At 48.4% G+C, this 25,820-nt stretch overlaps 2 protein-coding genes across 4 annotated transcripts in view; one reads left to right on the forward strand and one right to left on the reverse strand.

Moving 5' to 3' along the window:
* LOC128823015 (zinc finger protein OZF-like) overlaps positions 1 to 21,569 on the forward strand; it is a 49,811-nt gene extending 28,242 nt beyond the window's left edge. Inside the window, exons 2-5 of one of the 2 annotated variants that reach the window (XM_054005017.1) lie at positions 2,916 to 2,998; positions 6,732 to 6,858; positions 17,811 to 17,912; positions 18,274 to 21,569. In XM_054005017.1, the coding sequence (XP_053860992.1) occupies positions 2,916 to 2,998; positions 6,732 to 6,858; positions 17,811 to 17,912; positions 18,274 to 19,607 (1,646 nt within the window). In that variant the 3' untranslated portion in view covers positions 19,608 to 21,569. Of the gene's footprint in view, positions 1 to 2,915; positions 2,999 to 6,731; positions 6,859 to 17,810; positions 17,913 to 18,235 lie in introns of those variants that run through there. The other variant, XM_054005018.1, reaches the window with a different exon arrangement.
* LOC128823014 (zinc finger protein 436-like) overlaps positions 1 to 25,820 on the reverse strand; it is a 446,052-nt gene that overhangs the window by 348,915 nt on the left and 71,317 nt on the right. The window lies entirely within an intron of this gene.

The raw sequence follows: 25,820 nt of genomic DNA on the forward strand, positions 1-25,820 counted from the left end.
GAACCAGTCACTCATAAACAAGGAGTGGATCTCCTCTTCCCGCCCCCCCCCAGGGCTCTACATCAAGCCTGGCAGACCTGTAGTGCCTCTGTCGGTACCAGATGCAGCACCCCAGCCGGGGATGACCCGAAAGGCCTGATTCACCTTAATTCTATATCCATATAGTGAATTAGATCTGGACAATGCAACCCCCCCGCCCTTTTTCCGTGAGTGAGGGTTAAGTACTTAATGAAGCAATTTGCTAGAAAAAAAACCACTTCCTGACTATTAAAAGCAATATTTCTCTAAATCCTAGCCACTAGAACACTGCGGTAAGCCTCGGTCTCTTTTCCAGGCGAGGCCATCTCCCCAAGCCTCCTTTACAGGCGAGGCCAACTCCCCAAGCCTCCTTTTCCAGGCGAGGCCAACTCCTCAACATTCACACCAATGGGGAGGATTTATAAGGGAGGTCCTCGCACACCCCACTTCAAGCAAAGAGCACCGGCCCATCTTTTAAAGGAACGGGGTAGGATACCCTATTGCCTCCGGTACGGTGGGCGATTTCCAGGGACTTCCCCTCTCTCCGAGCAAGGGGAGGGAGCCCATGGCTCCAAAAGGAAGATCTGCAAACTTCAAAAGGAAGATCTGGGGTAAGGTTTTGGTCGTAGGTCAACCACACAGAAGGGTCAGGAAAGGCGCAGTCCCTGCACACCCCTCCCCCAGCAGAGAGCACCGGCCCGCCTTCAAGAGAACAGGATGGGTTACTCTACTGCCTAGGAGTACGTGGGCGGTTTCCCAGGGCCTCCCTGCTCTCCGAGCAAGGAGGGGCTCCTCAGCACTTCAAGGGAAACGGGTGGGATCACCTTACGGCCCACAATCACACAGCACATCTAATTCGGGACTTCATTACGGCATTCTGTCACGCTGCCAGCATATTGCTGGTGGGAACCGTGCCAACCCCTCTCGGCTGCTCCGGGACTCCCTGGATGCCCAGCTTACTTCACAGTAGGGATCCAGGGATTCCTTGGATTTCTGCCCCACCCACTGTAGGATCCACCTTTTCCCAGGGTCACCCAGCAGCCGGTCAATCGTCCTCCAGGGGGACCAGTCCCCGAAGGCCGAGCCACACGAAGCAGCTGACTAACACAAAGTAGGAAGCTATAAAAGCAAAGCACAGGAGCTTGGCGTACTCCTTGTTCTCGCCGGGTATCATCACATAATAAACAAATTCCCTGTCCTCATGGGGTCCAAACGACTTCCCCTTTCTCATCGGGATCAGAAATCTTAATCTACACTTCCTCACGCTGTCCGTGCACAGCTCCTCCCTTAACAGGACAGTGAGCTATGCCCGTACGTAGGTAGAAAGCATCAAATGCTTCCCTGTCAGTTTGTCTATCCCTAGTCCTCGGGCCTTTCCACCCGAGTTGCAGCAGCCACCCTGTATCAGTGATGGTTTCCTTTATGTCCTGGGGAGACCACCCAGCCTATTCACCCTCTGTTCTTGCCTGAATAATCTACTGTCATCCGAAACTTGTTTTTATACTGGGTTGGCACTCTAAAAGTGTTTAACTGCCAAACGCATGTCCCATTAATTTCACTGAGGCTGTCCCAAGGAAACGGTTGGGTCTAAGACCCTTGTGTACTCATAACACAAAACAGACAGTTCCCGACGCGCCCCCCAGGCTTATAGCCTAAGTAAACAATGATCGAGATAGCGCAGCATGATGCAAGAGATTAAACAGCAGCCTGCCAAGTAAGTGTGCCAGCAGAGCAAGCATCAGTCAATTGAGTCTGTTTTAGCAAAGTTCAGATCACAGCCTACCCACCCCGAGCCAGAGCCTACAGACAACTTCCCACCGAAGCCCAAATAGAGACAATGGTCTCTTACCTGGCACCTGGGGTCAGTGTGGAAGCGGCCTGCGGTCCTCCTGCCCGGAGAGATATCGAGTGATCCCGAACGAGTCCCCAAATTGTCGTGGAAAAAGTCACCCACGCATTGATTTTAGTTCACAGACTCAAGCCTGAGGCCACTTTATTGCAATACATACCAACGCGTTGGGGCAACAGTCCGAAAATTGTCACACCTAGCAGCAGCTCGCAGGCTCCTTTATTCCATCAAACCACAAGCATAGAACAAATAATACATCATTTATGCGAAAATAAGAGTAGGGGTCTGTCCCTTTTTCCCCGGTAGCTTCCTCATTATTTATGAGAATTGGGTGCCTATTGGGTGGGGGGTTTCTTGGTGGTTTTGACATGGATGGTACTTGGCACCAGCGGGGGTGTTGTTTTTCGTCAGGGTACATATTGTTTTCCCGGGGGGGACTGGGGGTTTATTACAGGATGCCCAAAGATGATATATGATTGGCTGGTGGCAGGTAGCTGGAGGAGTTGGCCTTTACTAGAAGCAATTGCTTCATATAAGCCGTTACTATGTTTCATCAGCAAGCAGTTATCATGTTTTTTTATCTATAAGCGGTTATCACATTGCTAAGGCCTTTCGCATGACTTCCTCCCCTTCCTCCTCTGGTCATAGCCCATGACCGTATTTGGCAGAGAATTGCACAGCTTAGCTTTGTTCAGGTTCTGGCCTGTACTGTTTTATGTAAAGGCCATCTGTGCAGTCAGCTTTTGTCAGAGGGCCTGAATTTGGGCCTTCGGTTTTACTCTGGCTGTCATTAAAAAGGCTACCTAGTTCTTTTTCCCCACAAGTGTAACAGAGAGAGACTGCCACTGGGAGGGTTTCACCATGTATCAGAGGGTTACACCCTGGTGGGAGTGGGCTAGGCATGTACTGGAATAAGGTCACTCTGCTTCGCAGTGTGGCAGAACCTATAATGTCCATTAGCAGGGAAAAATCTGGGGGAGGAATCGGCTTGTGGAATGGACAAAAGCCCCATCTGAATTCTCACAAATTGGCCTTCTCTCCCTGGCAGGCTACAGAATAACGTCCACGTTTCACTCCAGATCATCCCGTCCTCCCAGGGGGAAGGAAATGGCTGCAATGGAGCTGGCTCAGGTAAGGGATTATCAGGGAGCTGGTGATGGGTTCTGCTAGGAGAGAGAGGAGCAGTAAAGGCATAGGAGGGTGGGAGCTGCTAGAGGTGGTGGGAGATAGGAACTATCTAGGGTGGAGAAGGGGAGGGGACAGGATGTGACAAACTTGCTGAGACTTGTTCAATCTTGGGTGTAATGGGTTGTCACCCCGGTGTGCAGTCAGGGGGGGCTTCTGGGAACCGCTGTGCCCTCTAACCCCGAGCCTGGGCTGGCCCTTCTCACACTGCTTTGCTGGAGATTCAGCCAGCCTCTCCAGGCCTTCTTATCACCCAACAGGACAGCAGGTGGCGCCATACACTCAGTTAAGCTACCTGAGTGCTTTACCTAAGCCACTCAAGGACAGACAGAAAACAACCACCAATTTACCAGCAATAAGTGATAGCAAATAGATCAAAGCAGATTACTTGGCAAATAACCAGAAACTCAAACTGAGCCTAGCATACTAGATAAGAGGTGGGTAAACTATGGCCTGCAGGCCACATCCAGCCCGCAGGACCCTCCTGCCTGGCCCCTGAGCTCCTGGCCCGGGAGCTAGCCCCTGGTCCCTCCTCTCCTGTTCCCCCTCCACAGCACCCACAGCTTGCCCCGCCACTGGCACAATGCTCTGGGCGGTGGGGCTGCGAGCTCCTGGGGCAGTGCCACTGCAGAGCCCAGCCTGAACCGGTGCTGCGTGGTATGTGGCTGTAGTGCTGCCAGCCACCGGTGCTCCAGGAATGGTAAGGGGGCAGGAAGCGGGGGGGTTGTATAGAGGGCAGGGGAGTTCGGGGTGGTGGTCAGGAGGTGGGGGTGTGGATAGGGGTCAGGGAGGGTGGCAGGGCCACTCAGAAAGTGGGGCAGTTTGCCTCGGGCCCTGAAGGAGCCCCCACAAGCATATAGTATTCTATAGTATTGCAACTTATTTTTGTGGAAGGGCCCTCGAAATTGCTTTGCCCCAGGCCTCCTGAATCCTAACCGGCCCTCCATACAATTTCCAAAACCCGATGCGACGCTTAGGCCAAAAAGTTTTCCCGCCTCTTTACTAGCTGCATAGAATTTGAATTAGCAGTTTCTCACCCTGACTGATGATTGAAGCAGTTCACAAGCACATCCCCCAGTTCAGTCTTTGTTCCTCAGGTGCTTCCAGGAGTTCTCGTGTCTGGGGAATGAGGCCAAGAGATGATGTCACACCCCACCTTATGTAGCTTTTCCATATGGTGGAAACCCTTTGTTACAAACTCAGTTCCCAGTCCAGTTTGTGGAAAAATACAGGTACCTAAATGGAGTTCAGTGTCATGTGGTCTGGTCACATGACCTAGCATGCCCTCCTGAGTCATACTAGCCATGACTCATAGGCTGGCTGGAACATTCACAGGAAGGCTAAGCTCTTCCACGGTCCATTGTCTTTGTTGATGAGCCATCAGCACTTTCTGGCTTCTTCATTGTTGTACCTGAAAGGCTAGTTGTGGGTGTTACCCAGAGTAAGCACATTTGAAATACAGATACATAGTCCATATCCATAACTTCAGATACAAACATGATCCATGCACACAAATAGAATAATCCTATTCAGGAAATTATAACTTTTCCAAGGACCCTGCACATGACACATCTTGCACAAAATACTTCATAATTATACCCTAATCATATTATAATCCTACCACTATGCTGAATATGGGGTGTAGTGTGAGATAGGTCTTAATTTCAAGGTACAGGAGTTGGGAATGGAACTTCCCCTCTTTGTGGAACAGGAAATAAACCCCCAGCCAGGGCTGGGAAAACTTCCCAGACTCCCAGTGCTGGAGCCTGAATCTACTGACACTTTATTAGTTACCAGCACCCCCAATCTTTGTGGCAACTGCAAACCTTATCAGTGATGATTTTATATTCTCTTCTAGGTCATTGATAAGACTGTGAAATATCACAGGGCCAAGAACCAATCCTTGCGGGAACCCGCTAGCAAGAAATCCACTCGACCATGGTTCCCCATTTAAAATCACAGTTTTTAATCTATTTAATGTATGCCATGTGTATTTTGTATCTTTCTAGTTTTCTAGTCAAAATATTGTGCTGAACCAACTCATGTGCCTTACAGAAGTCTAGGTATATTACATCAGTACTATTAGCTGCAACCAAACTTTTGATCTCATCCAATAAGGATATCCAGTTAGTTTGATAGGATCTATTGTGTCTAAACCTTTGTTAATGGGTACTAATTATATTACCCCCTGTGAGGGTTTAACCCCTGCGTCACAGGGCAGCACGGCCTAGTGGCCAGACTCCCGGAAATCAGCCCTCATCACAGGGCAGCACAGCCTAGTGGCCAGAGTCCCTGGTAATTAACCCTCCTCACAGGGCAGTATGGCGTTGTTACTGACTCAGCGGGGGGGTCCTACCGAAACACGCTGAGGCTTACCGGCGCCGAGATACCAGTCGGTCACTCCACCTGGGTCGCTTCCGTTGGAGTCTCCCACAGGTGTCCTGGTTCTCCGTGAATCTCGGGGTCTGTTGCCTCCTCTGGTTCCTCCCGCAGTGGGGCTTCGCACCACCCTGGAGAGGCCTCGGTTCCCGGTAGCTTCAATAGTGCGTTCTGGTCCTTGGCCGGAGCTCTCCCTATACGTGCTTCTCCTGCGGCCACCAGCCCAGACTGAGCTGAGTTCCCTCTTTTTATACTCCCTGAGCATTTGGAGCATGCTCAGTATGAGCAGGGCGGGACTTCCGCCAACAGAGCTACTTGTCTAGCGCTGCCGGGGATAGTGTGGGGCGGGGCTCCCCCGTCACCCCCCCTTAATTCTTTATTAATGAAATTCAGTATCGGCTGCTCCATTCTCTTGCCCAGTATCAATTTCAGACTAACACTCTTGTAATTAGATAGGTCATCTCTTTTACACTTTTTAAATATTGGCACAGCATTAGCTTTATTCCTGTCTTATGGAATTTCCCCAGTGTTCCAAGTCCTAATTAAAATCAACATTAACAGTCCATCATGCTCCTCCACCAGCTCTTTCAAAACTCTTGTTATCTGGACCCACTGATTTAAACACATCTAACTTTAATAGATGGTGTTTAAGGTCCTCGTGAGTTACTGTTGGAATGGAAAGGCTGTCGGCGTCAACATCTTATGATAAGAGTTACATCATCTGTTTTTCTCCAAATCCAGGAGAGAAATATTTATTGAACACTTTTACCTCTTCTGCATTATTTTTGATAATTCTACCATTTCCATCTAGTAATTTACCACTACCATTGTTAGGATTAATGTTGTACTTAATATACTTTTAAAAACTTCCTTCTTATTGTCATTGATTGATCATTGATTTCTGATAGCTTCCCTTACCCATTTTCTACAATTCTGACCTTCTAACTTATATTCTTTACTATTGACTTCCCCTTTCTTCCATATATTTTATTTGAAGAGTATTGGGATTCCTAGCAGGGAGCCACCAGCAGGGTCCAGAGACAGCCCCATCTCCTATATCAAGCTCTGGCTAGTAGGTATGTGATAAATGTGAAGACCCTGCCTCCGTCTGTCAGCTGGGAGACACAAAGGCTCTCTCTTTCCACCCTCTGATGCCTCCTGGCTGCTCTAGGCAAGGTGGGGTGGGACTCTGTTAACATGTGCCTCCCGGAGCTTCCATTTCCCTGGTGCTGCTGTTCCGTGAATAGTGGGGTTGTTACTGGGGCAGCAGGTTCTGAGTGTTGGGCTCTTGCTCTTTCAGGGGCTGGTGACTTTCGAGGAGGTGGCTGTGTATTTCACCAGGGAAGAGTGGGCTCTGCTGCACCCCACTCAGAGAGCCTTCTACAGGGATGTTATGCAGGAGAACTATGAGACGGTTGTCTTACTGGGTAAGGATTCCCGTCCCCTCAGTTTTTTAGAAGCTGTGGGGTCTCTAAAGAACCTGAGTAGTAATAACTTTATACCTTTATTCATCATACAAGTTTTGACAAGTTTCCTTGCCCCCCCCTTTTTTGCCTTATCTCCCACCCACAAGTATAATTTTTGGACATGTGCCTTTTTGGTGTTATCGGCCATTTTAAAATTGCATTTAATGTATCGTTATTGGATATATTAATATCTATATTAATAACTGTAACTTTCATGCCTTTTCCTCATTTTAAGAGGAAAATACGCTGCCTGTAGAATTCTAAATTAAGTAAATAGTGTAGGACTCATGCATGGCTTGTGTGACAATCAGATGACCTCCTCTTTCGATAGGAGAGCGTATAATGTTGCCATTCAGGACCCCACAGGTGAAGGGAGAAGAGAGCTGTGGGAGGGGAGGAGAAGTGGGGGAGTAGATAATTCTGGGGTGCCAGGACATGGGGAGGGTGTGTATAGGATTAGAGCTAAGAAGCAGCAGGGAGGGATGAGGTAGTGAGAGATGAGGAGGGAACACGAGAAGTTCCTAAGGTGCTGGGAGGTGGTGCCGGCTGAGAGTAATGGGACGAAGTAGAGAGGAGTGTGGTGGAAGGGCACCCAGGAAGTGGGCTGGGTGGGTATGTGTGAGGGAGGGAGGAGAGGTTTGGGGATCTAGAGCTTGGGGGATCCCAGACCTTTAACCCCGAATCCCTATCCAAGCCTTGTTGCTTTAGAACCTACACTCCAGTTTTATTTCTGTTCAGTTTCACTTAATTGTACATATTCCCCCCCAAATATTATTATTTTAACTCTTGACCTCCTTCTCTCACTCATTACCCCTCTCCTCATATAAACTCCCCATCTCTATGCACAGTGACCCTGGCCACCGATCCTGAGTCCTTGATGCATTCCTCCCTCCCATACCAGGGCCCCTACCCAGGCACAAATGGGCACTTTGTTCATGATGTCACAGGGTGGTAGTGTAGCCTGTACGATTTTTACACCTATAAGATTATGTATTGGAGTACAACTTGTCCTTGTACAAGGCTAGTCAAAGTTAATGGAGGAGATGAAATTTGGTGAAATACAGAACTTGATTTAATACAGACAATTATAATTGAAATCATAGTAAAAAATCAATATATATAACTATTAAGGTAAGTACAATAAAGAGGGTCTTGCACTCTGCATACTTACAAATTATGGACACCATTGGAAACAAAGATGGAGGGGCAAGGGAGACCATCAGAAGGGAGGCCCTGCTTCAGTTTACACTGTCTCGGGGACCCGACAAAATGAAAAAATGGTAACTAGGAGAGGTATTTTATCCGCTTTCTTATGGTAATAGGATGGCTATATACCATATCTGCTCCTTTACTCTGATTACAATAATGTCAATAGTTGCCCCAAACCATTGGGAAGTCCATAATTAAGCATCAAGCATTAATACTCATGATTTACATCACTTATTTATTAATAATTCCAATATAAGAATGCGGTCCAACTGCTGAGATACTTCATAGCAACCTAATTGCTGAAACCTGCCCCAAACTTCCTTCTTTCAGAATCCTGTGGCGTATTGCATGTGTTTGTGGTTCCTCGTTAGTCTCTCAAAATTGGGGTGTAAAATATCTGACCTGGAATTCTCTCCTTAGGCCTATTCAGGTAAATCCCAGACTTCAGCATAACTACTCCCACAGAGCCTTAACCTAATATAAGACCCTTTATTGTAGCAAGCTAAGGCTATGTCTACACTATTGCGATAATTCAACCTATGCTGCACAACTCCAGCTACATGAATAACGTAGCTGGAGTCGATGTACCTTAGGTAGAGTTACCGCAGGGTCTACTTACCTTATTCTTCTCATCAGGGTAGAGTACAGGGTTCGACTGCAGAGAGATCTGTAGTCGATTTGGTGGGTCTTCACTAGACCTGCTACATTGACCACCGGTGGATTGATCTCAGAGCTTTGATCCCGGCTGTAGTGTAGTACCTGCCCTTAATAACCCATTTATATATTATGATCACCGCCTTGTCCCTCCATGCATGTTCCAAGCTAATAAGCAATACTCTGATAATGCATCCGAAGAAGTGGTCTGTAGTCCACGAAAGCTTATGCTCTAATAAATTTGTTACTCTCTAAGGTGCCACAAGTACTCCTGTTCTTTTTACTCTGATAATGACGTTTTACCTCTAGCGTGTATAAAATTGCCCACAAGACATGAGACTAGGTCATAGATCATAAAATCAGGTTGGGGTCAGCAGGAGTGAGAGTTTGTAGAGAGTCTTGTCCCCCATCTGCAGCAGCCACAAGCTGTCTGCCCTCCAGGCTCCTTGGATCTTTGAGCCTGTCCCTCCTAGGTTGCGTGGCCCAGTTCTTGTTTCTTACATTGTCTTTTTCTGAAAGTATTAGAGGCTGTTGTTCCTGAATTTTAGTGTTTAATTCCCCAGCCTTCTCCACACACTGGGGGAGTTTAATTCTCCCTCCATTACACCTGAGTCATTAGATTTCCTAATTTCCCCAAAATGTGCTTTTGCGATGTCACAGTTCTGGGGTAGCTAAGCCTTTGACCTGCCTCCACGGTCTGCTCAAGGAACGCCCTCTCAAGCATCAGGCCTCTAGTCAGCCCCTCTCTATGGGAGGGGACCCACATGCCTCTCCTTTTTGACTAAGGTGTGAGGATTGCAGCTTCTCCTCCACTGTGTTCACTGGAATAAGCTCCAGCTCCTGTGCTTTGCTCTCTCTCCAAGGGATGTGAGCTGTGTGTGTGTGTGTGTGTGTGTGTGTGTGTGTGTGTGTGTGTGTGTGATAGAGATGTGAATTTTGGTGATACTTGTATGATGCCAATACACACCTCAGTTTCCCTCTGTGATTGGTATTGCTATGATTATAAAGAGCAGGAGACATGAGGTGTTTTCTCACGTAGCTGTCATGGGGTGATATGAATAGATCATTAAGGTCTGGCTGGGACCAACCTACATCGATGGAATACCTGACAGAGACAAAGGAATAATTATTACCTGTCCATGGGAGGATATCTGCTTGGATGAGTGAAGCATACATGGACTCATTATGTTTTTGGGAGCAGGAAGAACTGGGCTCGCAGACACAGGAAGCTCTACCGGAGCGAAGACAAATGGACAGTCACAGTGAAAGGAAACCAAAGTGTTTTCTACAGTAGCAGGGCTCCAGGGCATTGGCCAATATGGACTATATTGTCTTCTTTGCTTCTCTGTCCTAATCTAAGGACTTTCCAAAGCTCAGTTGACTAATAAGCTCTGCTATGTTTTAAAAGTCTGCTCTGTGCATTGACTGAGGAATAGTCTCTGACCAGGAGTGTTGTTCAGCTGGACCTGCTGGCAGAGCTCACAGGTTGAAATAGGAGTGTTGAAGCCAGAGGCTCAGTCTCAGGTGTTGAAGCTACATCGCCTATCCTTGTGGAACAATGGGACCCCTTGGAGGCCTAGTGCACTCAAGGGGCACCTCCCAAGGACTGTTTAAAAGCCAGGGCATTGCACAGTTCTTCTTCGAGTGCTTGCTCATATCGATTCCAATTAAGTGTGCACGTGCCGCGTGCACGATCGTCGGAGAAATTTTCTACCCTAGCAACACCCGGTGGGTCGGCTGTGGAGCCCCCTCGAGTGGCGCTTTCATGGCACTGGATATATACCCCAGCCAATCCGGCGCCCCCTCAGTTCCTTCTTACCACTCCTGATGGTCATTGGAACTGTGGAGCGCGGCATAGCTGTTCTCCACTCTCCCTAGCTTAACCTGTTAGTTCTTATAGATAGTTGTAGTTATAGTTGTAGTTATATTCTTTAAAAAGGAGCGGGACTTTAGATTCAAGCAGCTCCTGATGGAGGCGGCACTTAGCCCAGATCCTCCCTCGGCGCGCCAAGTTCCGGCATCGAGCGCCTCGGCGCACAGCGCCCCTGTGGCACCTACCGGTACTGCACCGCAAGCAGACGCAGATAAGGCCTCACAGCACTGTCCTCACTTGGCACTGCGTCCACCACAAGCGCCTCGGCGCCGTTCCCTGTCTCCGGGACATAAGAGACCCCGCAAGACACAGGAGGCCGCTGTCCTAGAGGCACTGGCTCTCCGGCACCGGTGGTAGAGCCGCGTCCGCCTCTAGAGCGCCAGAAGGTGCAGATATCTTCAACACCATTGACTCCGGCCCCGGATGTAGGGCCGTTGAGTCCGGTGCGGACTCGCTCATCGCCTCATTCGGTTGTGGAGCCCTGTCTCCCGTCTACTCCGGAGACCTTTGCGATGGCGAAAGACTTCATCGCCCTCACGGAGCCGGCGCCATCTCAGCCCACGGCACCGGCTGCTCTTTGGACCGCGCAATCCAGGGACAGGCCTGCCCTGGTACGCCCGCCATCTCCGAGCGTGGACTCGTGGCACCGCTTCAGGTCTCGGAGCAGGTCCCGATGCCACTCGCAGTCCCGGCACCGACCTTCACCCCGGCACTGGTCGTACTCGCGGCCTAGGTCTTCTTCACGGCACCGATCTACGTCTCGGCACCATCAGGACCATCGGTACCGATCGGAGTCTAGGCGTAGTTCTCGGCACCGGTACGAGCACCGCTCCAGTTCAAGGGGCCGCTCCCGGCACCACGTCTACAGGCGGTCTTCTTCGTCTCAGTCCAGATCCGGATCTCGGCACCGACATGGCCAGCGGCACTGCTCTTGATCACGGTACCGCTCACCGGCACCGCGCAGGGACCGCTCGCCTATGGACCAGCACCGTACCGGACCGAGCCGATGCAGCCGCGTTCAGCACCGCCCTGGCCCTCGAGATCAGCGTCTCATTCATCCGACGGGGCTTCCAGATCAGCATACCCTGCTCAGGGTCAGGCGGCCGCTGACTTGGGTCACTGGCAGGAGGGGACAGAGGACCCTGCGCAGGACCCTATGCATTGGTCTTTCTGGACCCCATGGGCGTATCATCAGGCGCAAGGGGCTCCACCATCGGCCTCTCGCTCAGCACAATCCGAGCCCAGAGTCCCGGAGGCCACCATCTCCCGTCCTCCCCCAGGGGGCATGGAGGCTCCCGTGCCTACACCACCTCAGGCCCCAGACCTCGGGGCAGGAGATCCTCCGCATCAGGGACCCTTAGAACCAGACCCTCATTTGGATCCCTTGCCCCGGAGGCATCCTCCTCATCTTCCCCGGATGAGGCGGTGGCGGGCACAAGAGCCTCAGGCCTGCCCCCAATAGATCTTTGTGCCCACCAAGACCTATTACGTAGGGTGGCACGTAACATGGACCTCCAGGCGGAGGAGATAGTAGAGGTGCAGGACCCAGTGGTGAGCATCCTGTCGGCTGATGCCCCATCCCGGGTGGCGTTACCCCTGATTTGTACGATTCAGGCTAATGTCAATACCATATGGCAAACCCCTGCCTCTATTCCACCCAGAGGGGTAGAGAGAAAGTACTTCGTCCCCTCCAAAGACCATGAATACTTATACACGCACCCTCCACCGTGTTCACTAGTTGTGTCCTCGGTGAAAGCAAGGGAGCGTCATGGCCAGCAGGCAGCAGCGCCCAAATCGAAGGACGCTAAACACTTCGATTTGTTCAGGCGTAAAGTGTACTCGGCGGGGGGGTCTGCAGCTCAGAGCCACGAACCAACAGGCGCTCTTGAGCCGCTACAGTTACAACTCATGGAACTCCATGGGTAAATTCAAAGAGTTGGTTCCCCAGGACTCAAGAGAGGAGTTCGGTGCCTTAGTGGAAGAAGGTAAGAAGGTGGCTAGGACCTCCTTACAAGCCTCCCTGGACATAGCGGACTCGGCCACCAGGACACTAGCATCGGGCATAGCCATGCGACGTGTCTCCTGGCTCCAGGTTTCGGACTTACCGCCAGAACTGCAGCAGACCCTGCAGGATCTACTGTTCAAGGGCCAGGGATTGTTCTCGGACAAGATGGACTCTCGATTGCAGAGCCTCAAGGACTCGAGAACCATCATGCGCTATCTGGGGATGCGTGTCCCAGGGCCCCAGCACAGGCCCTTTAGGCCCCAGCCACTAAGGTTCTACCCTCCCCCGCCTCGTCCGAGACAGGATTTTGCCAGAAGGCGGGGACGAGGTGGTAGATGGAGGTCGACCGGCCCTCAACCCGGTCAGAACCAGGGCCCTCCTAGGCCACCTTCCGGTCCTAGACAAAACTTTTGAAGGTGCGCCCGAGGACGGCGCGCCAGCCACTTCCCAGGATCCATTTCCCTCCTTTCGAGATCGCCTCTCTCGTTTCCACCGTGCTTGGTCCCTTATAACCTTGGACCGTTGGGTCCTTCGCACGGTGGAGAGGGGATACGCTCTCCAGTTTTCTTCATTTCCCCCCTCCCACCCCCCCTCCCTGTTCCTCTTCAGGGACCCTTCTCACCAGCATCTCCTTACACAGGAGGTTTTTGGCCTCCTCTCCATGGGGGCCATAGAGGAGGTTCCCCCAGAGTTAAGGGGCAGGGGGTTCTACTCCCGCTACTTCCTGATCCCCAAAGCAAAAGGGGGTCTGCGTCCCATTTTAGACTTACGGGGACTCAACAAATTCATAGTAAAGTTGAAGTTCCGCATGGTCTCCTTGGGGACCATTATCCCTTCCCTGGATCCTGGAGACTGGTTCGCCGCCCTCGACATGAAGGACGCATATTTTCATATAGCAATCTACCCCCCGCACAGGAGCTTCCTTCGATTTGTAGTAAACAATGTGCACTACCAATTTGCCATCCTTCCCTTCGGCCTGTCCGCGGCTCCGAGAGTGTTCACCAAATGTATGACTGTCGTGGCAGCATACCTTCGTTGACAAAGGATACAGGTGTTCCCGTATCTAGACGACTGGCTGGTGCGTGGCCGCACCAGGGAGCAAGTTCAAGCTCACATCCAGATAATACTGCAAACATTTCACGAGTTAGGCATTCTACTCAACAAAGAAAAGTCCACTTTGGAACCAACCCAGAGAATAGAGTTTATCGGGGCAGTCTTAGACTCCAGACTTGCCCGAGCTCTTCTGCCAGACACTCGGTTTCACACCATCACAAGCATCATCCGAGGGCTCCAGGTCTTCCCAATTACCACAATAAGGACATGCATCGGCCTGTTGGGACACATGGCCTCTTGTACTTACGTAACCAGGCATGCCAGACTTCGGCTTCACCAACTTCAGGCCTGGATATCGTCAGTGTACCGCCCTTATCGACACAACCTGAACATGGTGGTCACGATTCCGAACTTGGTCTTGACCTCTCTCACCTGGTGGCTGGATCACAAGGCGGTTTGCGCAGGAGTGCCGTTTCACACCCCACAACCCTCCCTGCACCTGGTCACGGACGCTTCATCTCTAGGTTGGGGCGCTCACCTCGGGGAGCATCATACCCAGGGCCTGTGGACCGCATCCCAACTAGCTGTGTACATCAACGTTTGAGAGCTGATGGCGGTGCGCCTAGCCTGTCAGGCATTTCTCGGTCTCCTATATGGCCGTTGCGTGTCAGTCCTCACAGACAACACCACGGCCATGTTCTACATCAACAAGCAAGGAGGAGCCCAGTCGTCTCTCCTATGCCAAGAAGCCATTCGCCTGTGGGAGTTCTGCATTGCCCACTCGATACATCTCATGGCATCGTTCCTCCCTGGAGTCCAGAACACTCTAGCAGACTGTGTCAGCAGATCCTTCCAGATGCACGAGTGGTCCATTCGCCCAGATATCATCCATTCCATCTTCCAGAGGTGGGGATTTCCCCAGGTCGACCTGTTCGCATCATGAGCCAATAGGAAATGACACATGTTCTGCTCCCTACAAGGGCGATCTCCGGGCTCCCTGTCGGATGCTTTCCTTCTAACGTGGAAAGACCAGCTCTTCTACGCTTTCCCTCCATTCCCATTGGTCCACAGGGTACTGCTCAAGCTACGCAGAGACGAGTCACATATGATTCTAGTCGCTCCAGCTTGGCTAAGACAGCACTGGTACACCACGCTTCTGGAGCTATCGGTTCAAACTCCGATCACACTTCCCTTGTGCCCAGACTTGAACCACAGCCGACTCTGTCACCCCGACCTGCAATTGCTCCACCTTACAGCGTGGATGCTCCATGGCTGAATCGGACAGAGCTACAGTGCTCACATCCTGTGCAACAGATTCTGCTGGGAAGTAGAAAGCCCTCTACACGGACCGCTTACTTAGCCAATTGGAAACGGTTCTCCTGTTGGTGTGAGCAGCGGGCCATGCCCCTCTTGGAAGCGTCTATTCCTTTTATTCTCGAATATCTCCTATCCCCGAAACAGCAGGGCTTGGCGATATCTTCAATCAGGGTTCACCTGGCTGCTATATCGGCGTTCCACCCAGGAGAACTCGCTTCCACGGTCTTCTCTAACCCAATGGTCATGAGGTTCCTCAAGGGCTTAGACCAGATGTACCCACAGCAACGCCAACCCGTTCCGGCGTGGGATCTTAACCTGGTTCTCTCCAAGCTCACAGGACCCCCGTTCGAGCCTTTGGCTACCTGCTCACTCCTGTACCTATCTTGGAAGACAGCCTTCCTTGTAGCCATCACTTCAGCAAGGCGTGTTTCTGAAATCAGGGCACTCACGTCTGAGCCTCCATACACAGTTTTCCATAAAGACAAGGTGCAGCTTCGCCCCCACCCTGCCTTTCTTCCCAAGGTAGTTTCACCTTTTCATGTGAACCAGGATATATTTCTCCCGGTCTTCCATCCTAAGCCGCACGCCACCAGTCAAAACCAGGGTATGCATTCCTTGAACGTACGCAGGGCCCTGGCTTTCAATATTGAGCGTACGAAGCCGTTTAGGAAGACGACACAACTCTTCGTTGCAGTTGCCGACCAGATGAAAGGCTTACCAGTCTCCTCACAACGTCTCTCCTCTTGGATCACGTCCTGCATTCGTGCTTGCTACGACCTGGCCGGTGCCCCGACGCCGCGCCTCACCGCACACTCCACAAGGGCCCAAGCCTCCTCGACTGCCTTCCTGTCTCGAGTCCCAGTCCAGGGCATTTGTAGAGCTGCGGTTTGGTCATCGGTCCACACCTTCACCGCTCACTATGCGCTGGTACAGCAGTCCAGAGACGATTCTGGATTCGGATCAGCAGTTTTGCACACAGTGATGTCTCACTCCAACCCCACTGCCTAGGTAAGGCTTGGTAGTCACCTAATTGGAATCGATATGAGCAAGCACTCGAAGAAGAAAAAACGGTTACTCACCTTTGTAACTGTTGTTCTTCGAGATGTGTTGCTCATATCCATTCCAAACCCGCCCCCCTTCCCCACTGTCGGAGTAGCCGGCAAGAAGGAACTGAGGGGGCGCTGGGTCGGCTGGGGTATATATACAGTGCCATGAAGGCGCCACTCCAGCGGCCTCCACAGCCAACCCACCGGGTGTTGCTAGGGTAGAAAATTTCTCCGGTCGTACACGCGGCACACGCACACCTAATTGGAATGGATATGAGCAACACATCTCGAAGAACAACAGTTACAAAGGTGAGTAACCGTTTTATCCTATGGATCCATGACAGTGTGCCAGTGCTTTCTGGGGAAAAGATATAAAACAAGAAAAGGATCTAAATGTGTATTTACCATCACGCCCTCATCAATCCTCATGGGAATCCCCCATCAGTTCCAAAGTGTATTAAAACCTTCCTTAAAGGGTTACCTCTTGGTTATCAGGTCATGTCAGTTTTGTTAGCGGGCTTTCCCTTCACCCTCCCACTTACCTGGTTCTTGTCACGCAGACAGCAAGCAGCAAAAGAACAGAAGTCCGAAGCGCAGAGAATGCGATGTTTGTTTGGGTTAGTTTCCAAGCAGGAATATTCTGAAGCCCTTCACACCAGTCGGGCTTATCTCTATACGCGATAGAGTCTGTTCCCCAGTGTTCCCTTCCCAGCTCTGATGCCGCAGAGCTTTGTGTGTGTCCCCATTCCCTGTTCCCTTTCCCCCCTTAACAAACATGATTCCAATTTCCCTTCCCCCTCCTGTTTGACCCTGTTTATATAATAATATTCTCAACTATACATTAACCAGTCATTGTACTGAAATTTAACTAACCAATTCTAACGTATTGTAACATAATTTTCTAACCAATTATATCCCAGTACCCTAATTAACTTACACCTAGCAAAATTAATTATACAGCAGACAGAAACAATTAGAGAACCAGACTGATTGACAATATAAAAGTGGGGGCCATAAAGATAAAACAATATGGAAATGAGGGTTTCACAACCAGAACCATTGATAAGTGATTTCTTGCCAGACAGGATGCTATCAAACTAAGTTTTCTTTAACCATCTTAAGGTCTGTTTCTTTATCTGGTGGTGATGGGCACTATCGGGACAGGATTGTCTTCCTAACAGCCCAATAGCACCTTATTTCAGTGTGACTGGTTTGGGAGGTGAGGATGTGACCCTACGCTTCCCAGCTTATGTCTGCCCCTGCTGCTTAGCCAAAGGCCTTAGCCTGAGAACAAGGCCTCAGACTCTCCTAGTGAGAGAAGGCCCAGACACAGGCGGACTGAGATTTTGATTCTTTGTTTTTATATCTCTGTAACTAGCTAAGTGATAAAAATACACCTAAGTTCTTAAAGTACAGGCTTTACAGGCAGGCCTGAATATCTAGTGGGTTCTACCCCTTCCCCCATTCTGTGTCCGTCTTGTCTATTTAGATTGTAAATTCTTCAGGGCATGGGCCATCTACTATTCTGGGTTTGTAATTTGCCTAGCACGATGGGGACCCGCTTTAGTTGGTCCTGAGGTACTAAGGTAATGCATATGATTTATTATAATAATAACTCTCCTGCCACTTTGAGCCAAGGAAGATGGCCTTGGGATGTTACTGCTTTAAAATGATCTGGGGTTAAAACCATGGAATATTCTTTGACAAGTATCCCACAAATTCCACTGACCTCCCTTGTTTTCTTTGCCTGGAGTAGGGTTTCCAGTTTCCAAACCTGATGTGATCTCACAGCTGGAACAAGGGGAAGAGCCGTGGATCCTGGACCTCCAGGGCTCTGAGAAAGAAGAGCTCCCCAGAGGTGAGAAATTGGTTAAACCAACTCAACAACTGTTTGGGAATGCAGGAAACATTTGGGATGCCCTACAAAGACCCTGTGAGCTCTCCAAGTTTAGGATTGTTCCCTGCAGATGTGGAATCATTATGGCAGATGTCACTCATGGCTTCCCTCCTATTCTGACTGACAACTGGCAGCAGATCCCTCCCCAATCTCACTTTTCCCTGAGTGTTCTGGTGAGATGCAGACCAAAACTGATCCCTTCCTCTCTCCCACACATATTTTCGGTTGTTCATCCCTTTTTCCATTCCTCTCTCTCTCTGAGATTTCCTTTCTTTCTGGTACAGGGAGTGACCTGTATCTGGATTATCTGTCTCCCATTCAGGTGATGGGATGGTGAGTGAGAATGAGGAGAAACCCCAGCAGGAAGATGCTGAGCAAGTAGAACCACATGGAACATTATCAGGAAGATCCAAAGGGAATGTTTCCAGGAGTTGTGCACTCCGAGAAAAAGGAAAAGCCTGTGAGACTCGGGAGATGCCAGAGGAAAACTTCAGTAGCCACTCAAACCTTATAACCCGCGACAGAATCAACTTGGAAGAGACACGCTACACATGCCATGAGTGCGGGAAAAGCTTCAATGGGAACGCTGCCCTTATCACACATCAAACAATCTACACGGGTGAGAAAGCTTATGGATGCTCTGAGTGTGGGAAACGCTTCATTGATAGTTCAACCCTCACCTCACATCAGCGAATCCACACAGGAGAAGTGCCCCACATATGCTCTGAGTGCGGGAAACGCTTCACTCGGAGCTCACACCTTATCAGACATCAGAGAATCCACACAGGAGAGAGGCCCTACACATGCTCTGAGTGCGGTAAAAGCTTCATTCGGAGCTCACACCTTATCAGACATCAGAGAATCCACACAGGCGAGACGCCCTACACGTGCTCTGAGTGCGGGAAAAGCTTCAGTCGGAGCTCACACCTTATCTCACATAGGAGAATCCACACAGGTGAGAAACCGTATGGATGCTCTGAGTGCGGGAAAAGCTTCAGTCGGAGCTCACACCTTATCACACATAGGAGAATCCACACAGGGGACACGCCCTACACATGCTCTGAGTGCGGGAAAAGCTTCAGTCAGAGCTCTGCCCTGAGTGCACACAGGAGAATCCACACAGGAGAGACGCCCTACACATGCTCCGAGTGCGGGAAAAGCTTCAGTCGGAGCTCAAACCTAATCACACATCAGAGAATCCACACAGGAAAGACACCGTACACATGCTCTGAGTGCGGGAAAAGCTTCAATCGGAGCTCACACCTTATCAGACATCAGAGAATCCACACAGGAGAGAAGCCCTACACATGCTCTGAGTGCGGGAAAAGCTTCAGTCGGAGCTCACACCTTATCACACATAGGAGAATCCACACAGGTGAGAAACCATATGGATGCTCTGAGTGCGGGAAAAGCTTCAATCAGAGCTCTGCCCTCAGCGCACATAGGAGAATCCACACCAGTGAAAAACCATATGGATGCTCTGAGTGCGGGAAAAGCTTCAATCACAGCTCTGCCCTGAGAAGACATAGGAGAATCCACACAGGAGAGAGGCCCTACACATGCTCCGAGTGTGGGAAAAGCTTCAGTCGGAGCTCACACCTTATCACACATCAGAGAACCCACATGGGCAAGAACTGTAATAAATCCCTTGACTAGGGCTGGCCAAAGATTTCTTTTTAAAAAAATCACATTTTTGCACCATATTCACCATGGTTTCTCAGCTCCGCCAGATGAGTTGCCTGGTTCTGCCTTTTGCTGCTCACCTTCTTTGGGGTCAGTCTGTGATCTTTTCTATCAACTCATTTCCTTTTGAGTCGTAGGAGTGTGTGTCCCTCCAGCCAGGAATGTTCCTGAGCTCCAGATGGGGGGGAGAGGTTTGATCCCAGCAAGCTACACTGAGCAAAAACTACCTGTGCCTGACATCCACTAGGACTGTAAATGCCGTTGGCTGCTCAAGTTAGTGATCTTGATGTAAAAAGACAATTCTAGTTGTAGAGCAGATTCAGCCCAGGTGCAGTGGTTGGCATTAGGTTCCCCCTTGTCCTGACCTAAACAAACCTTGATCATCACGGTTATACTGTTCCCCCATTTCAAAGCAATTGTTAGTCATCAAGTTCCCCCTTCGGGAATAAATTGTTTCATTCCCAGTTGCTCGGATGTTGCTTCAGGTTGTGCTGCAGAGCAGATATTTTTACTACCATTTTCTTCACTTAAAATATATTGAACTATAACAAAGAGCAGGAACAGGGCAGGGATAGGAAAAAATGTTATTTCACCCTCTGTAACAACAGAAGAAGATCGGGTAAGTCAGAGGGATTCCCTTATTCCTCATCACCATCCCAATCCCCCTGTTGTTCAGTTGGTTAGGTCAATAGTTTTTCTAAAGGGCTGGGAAGAGGATTCCCTAGTAAATGACTTGGAACTAAGCAAAATACCCATGCATTGGGCTCCCAAAGCAGTTGTGGCACGGGCTTTGCAGGAGGTCGCTCCTGAAGATATCTCCTTCCTAATCAGCTGCATGTTGCCTATTATTTGGGAAAGGCAATCCCTATCTAGGTAAAGATGGGGAAAATGAAAGGGACATTTCTCTTCAGCTCACCCCTGGGAGAAGCTGCAAATGTGTAGAAAATGAAATCCATGTTGAATGTGATATAGCTGCAGAAAGATACCTATTTTTAATAGGCACCTGACATTTGGTGTCTTAGAGGTATTCTAAGCAGCACCTGAATTTAGTCCCTAATTTAAATCTGTGCCACCAGATTAAAGAAATAAAAGGGCATATTTGGGGGCGTTATACCTCACTATCGCTACTGATATGTTGTGTGGTTGGTGAAGTATTCTACGCCAGGAAAGTCTAAAATTACTCGAAGTAAGGTTAAAGATTTGACAAGAACTAAGGTAGAAATTGCAGGTACTGGTGGTTGATTTTCACCCCAGAGATGGAAGCTATGGTGACCTGTGGCCCAGGTAAACTATTTTTAGAACCCTGCTCCCTTGTTTAGTGGCATTGGTCACACACCTGAAGGATGCCATAATTAAATTGGGCACAACTGTCTTTTACCATTTGGATCCAAAGTTTCATTAATCACAGAGAAAAACAGCTGATTCCCTCAGAGACATTCTATGCCTCTGGGTCCGAATATGGCTGCCTTGTTGGACAAGAAGCACTTTGATGCTGGGCAAATGATGGTAGCCAATGAGGGAATGTATCAGATTCCAAGTTCAGACTGCAGGATACGTGAATGCTGAGTACATAGTCTGTTGTTTGGTCTCTTCGATTTGCTATTAAGTCTAATGCATTTGTATCAGTTCTCCTCCTTCTGCTATTTTGAAAGATTAGAAAGTGTGAAAATAGAGCACAGGTGGTTTTTCTCATGATGCAGCCTTCCCATGTAGCGCGAGACCCCCTTTCACCCACACTTCTGGGAGAAGACCCAGGGAGAAATGAACTCACAGAAATGGAAGGCTCCTAGGTTATTGTAGAATGTGACTTCACACAAAGCTCACTGGGTGGAAATGGGAATTAAGAGAAAATTGCTCTATCAGTTTATATTTTGTAATTGTTAAATGAGTTGTTACCAGCAACAATGAAATTAAACATGAAGTTAATTAGTGTCACGGAAGAGGCTGATGATGTGATAACTTTCAGTGTTACAATATAATTCAGATTTTCTTCCAGTTCTCTCCCTGCCCCCTCCTACTATATAGGAAATGGAGGCTAATCCTGAAATTAAAACCTCACTCCAGAGGAATTAGAGTAGGGGAATATGTGAGAGAAATAGCATGTAGGAGAATAGAGACGCAGTATAGACTGTAATTATTTCTATTTCAAATTGAATTTATTTTGATAAATTTTAAATCTTCTGTTAAGAGGAAAATTACTTGAGACAAGATTTGGAAACTTTTATCCAGTTAGAGGGTAACAGCCACAGAGTTCTCCAGGTCTCTTGTTTGCAAAGCAAAGATGTCACATCAGGCAGGAGATGTCCAAATCTAAAATGGTGATGGATGTGTGATGGTAGCTTTACTGGGTTGGTTTTTAGGGGGTTGGTTTTTTAATGTAATTTTTGTTTTGTTTTTGCAACCAGTTATTTTTATAGGTGCTGAGGCCCCTTTTCCTTTTGAGCACAGCTGTTTAACCCTCAGGCCTGGCTCTGGAAACCTCCCCAAAACTGGCCTTGTGTTTCTTTCATTGGGACACGTCTGTATCAAAGGAGTGGTTCACACCTGATTTGTCCTGAGACCTCGGGGGAGGGGTAGTAAGATAGCATAAGGAGGAATCGACAACAATAAAGTTAAAGGTAAGGGTGAAAGACCCTCACCTTGCAGGTCAACAAGCCTGTTCTGTTCGTTACCTCTGATGCCTCTGGCACTGGTCGCTCTCAGGCAGCACACTGGGCTAGATGGATGATTGTGGCTTTCCTCATCTGAAAGCTCTGCAGCCACTGTTTGTCATTCCAGATGTGCATGACGATGTGATCCCACCACTCAGTGCTTGTTTCCCGAGCCCAAAAGCAGCAATCCACTGTGGTCAGCACCTCCATGAATGCCACGAGCAATCTCCTGTCGTAGCTACTAAGTGTGGCAAGATCAATGTTGAACTCCTCTGCCTTTGTAGTTTAAGGAATAACTCCACTGCCACTCATGACATGTAGCATATTCGTCAACAGTGCGGGATCCATTCCTGTAGTACGAAGAGGCAGAATGCGCAGTACACCAACCATTGAAAGATGGCGCCAAATGCTGATGGAGGCACAGGGATTGCTGGGATGTGAAGCAATGCCTCATGGGACATTGGGACAGGACTCAGGATGTCCCGTGACCCCCTCTGCCTTCTCACAACTCTTAGCAGCAGAAGAGGAAGCGATGCACAGTGAGGTGAACACCGCTGCAAGTGCCGCAAGTGTGAATACGCTATTGCACAGGCAGCTGACAGTGTGAACACACAATAGCGATGTCCCTTCACCGCTCTGTGAGTGGCACTGAACTCCCAGCGCTGTAACTCTGCCAGTGTAGACATAGCCTCAGACAGACTGACTGCCAGGATCCTGGGACTGATCCCTCTGGGGAATGAAGTACAATGTCAACAAAACCCTGCGAGTCCAAAGTGCTGGACCATCTATGCCATTACCTGGTTCCTAAACTGCAGCTACAGTTCCTACTCCAGGTGAATCCAAAGACCGAGAGGTGCAGAGATCCAACCCCTTATCTTAGAAATGCTTTATTCCTTTTTCTATTCTGTGTCTGTTTCTTTTTATGAACTTGGAGACCTCCCAGCCTTTCTGTTACATTGGGGTGTAATAGTGCGGCTGTGTGTGTGTGTGTGTGTGTGTGAACACCTCTGAAATCTACAAAGGAAAGATGCTAGGAAGAATAGTTCCCCAAAGCTTAATAGCTTTAAAACTCTGCCCTATGAAATGACTGAATGCATGCTCCTCACCTATGGAAGCATTGCAAGGCATTGAGCTGTCAGATATGTATTGTTCAGCGAGAGCTGTTTGAACTTCTTTTACTAATGTCTCTCTAAGGTTTGTATGTGTTCTGGGTCAAGAGGGCGAGGAGAAGTGTTAGCTACACAATAGTGACATCTAAGGAGAAAACTGTAATTGGCTTTGAGGTTGTAGGCTAAATGTAAGCAATAATTTGGTTTTGATGTTGATATATTCAGCTGGCTAAATCTGGGTTGCATTGCCTGGGTAAAAGGCTCTGATTGGGGTTTCAGCATCACTAAATATGCACCTGCCTTTTTCGGTTGCTCTTTTAGGGTTTATAAGGGTTGATTTTCTGCTGTACTAATCTGATGGTTTGTCTAAATTGATGACTTGATTCCACTGCAATATCATTAACTCATTGAGTTACTGATTTGACCTGAACTTTATCATTGTATTGTTTAACCCTTAGCTGAGTGGTGTCTATAGCAGTGGTTCCCAAACTTTAACAGCCCGCCAACCCCTTTCTCTAAATTGTGAAATCTCATGAACTCCCTCCTAAAAATGAATATTTCCAGGGTTTTAAATTTAAATTTCCTCAGTGTGATGGATGTGCTTGCTTTGCTCTGCATAGCTCTTTGAAGTCTGGAACCTTTGGAGAAAGATAAAGTTTCAGGTCTGGTTTGGCATCAAGTCTCTTTCTGTATTTCGTTTTCAGATGTGCATACGAGGAAAAGGCTTTCTCGCATAAGTATGTTGTTGAAAATGGTAACAAAACTGCAGCAGCTTTTTCTGCCAGAAGGGGGTACTCGTTTCTTAAACTCAGCCAAAAGTTGATCAATGACAGATTTCTGAAACTCCTTTTCAGTTTGTAATCACGGGAGATCTCAATCATTTTCTCTTTTTCCTCAGTGTTCAATATCTGTGTTGAGAAAGTGGTATCATCAAAAGGGTTGTGAATCCAGTCATTATCGCTGATATAGCTGGAAAGTAATCCCTGAAAGTTGTGCAAAGTCCTTTTAGGTGTGCAGTTATATTGGTTTTAGTGCACTGATCCAACTGAAGTTTATGTTCTGCCAGGAAGTCATGAAGATTACTGAAACACTGTTTGATTGTTTTCCAAACAACTTTCCCAGAACTGCAATTTCTTTATCATGGATTCAGCTCGGTCTTGCACATTGAAAACTGTTATATTGAGACCTTGAAGAGAGAAATTTACGTCATTAATTCTTGAGAAAATATCTGCTAAATAAGCTAGGCTCTGGAGACAGACATTATTTTCCATACAGCTGGCAAGGTGGAAAGGGTGGCTGTTGAAAAAAAGTAGGATTTCCGTTTTAAGCTCAAACAAGCGCACCAGGATTTTGCCCCGTGAGAGCCATCTAACTTCAGTATGGGTCAACAGACAATGGTGTTCTGGAATTTGTTGACCGTGATTTTATGAAATTCACCATTTTCACTGCATTGTCCAGCACTTCCTTCAGTCCCTCAGGCATGCGTTTTGTTGCGAGGGCTTGTCTATGGATGCTGTAATGAGTCCAAGAGACTTTTGATGCAATGTTTTTTGCTCGAGCTACAAATCCAGGATACTTCCCCGTCATTGATGTGGCCTCATCAGTGCAAATGCCTCGGCAACAAGACCAATCTATTTCATTTTCTTGAAAATATGCATTAGTCAGATTGAAGATATCTTCTCCAGTTGTACATTCTTCCAATGCTCGGCAAAACAACAAGTCTTCTTCAACCAGACCTTCATTCACATAACGTACAAACAGTAGCAAAATAGCTAGATTAGCTTCATCACTTGATTCATCCAACTGTCTAGCATAATATGGACTATTTTTCACTCTCTGTACAATTATGGTCTCCACGTTATTTGCATGTCATTAATTCTTCGTGACAATGTATTATTGGACAAAGGTACCATGTCAATCCTTTTTGCAGCCTTTTCTCCGAGCATGCAATGAACTACGTCTTTTATACATGGACCAATCAAGCTCTCTGCTACGGTATGGGCTTTTGATGCTTTTGCTACTCGGTAGCTCATGCGGTATGATGCTTCAAGTGCATTTTCATTATCAGTACTTGCTTTGGATATAAAACTGGTAATGTCACTTTTCCTCTCAGCTAATTTTCGCTTGTAAAAATCAACAGGCTTGTCGAGTTGTGCAGGATGCCTAGTTTCTAAATGGCGCCAAAGTAGAGAAGGTTTGAGGCTGCTGTTTGCTAGAACATCACCACAAATCACACACAGTGGTTTTGGACATTCTTGATCACCAATGCATGTAAAGCCATATTTTATATAATCATCATCATATTTTCTTTTCTTTGTAAGTGACTTTCCAGGACCATCATGATCATTAGACGTAGATTTTCCACAGTGTGGACTTGAGGAAACACTAGCTGATTCTTGCGTCTTTACACTTTCCTTTTTCAGCCA

This window comes from Malaclemys terrapin, chromosome 15 (genome assembly GCF_027887155.1).
Source record: "Malaclemys terrapin pileata isolate rMalTer1 chromosome 15, rMalTer1.hap1, whole genome shotgun sequence".
Taxonomy (NCBI): Eukaryota; Metazoa; Chordata; order Testudines; family Emydidae; genus Malaclemys; species Malaclemys terrapin.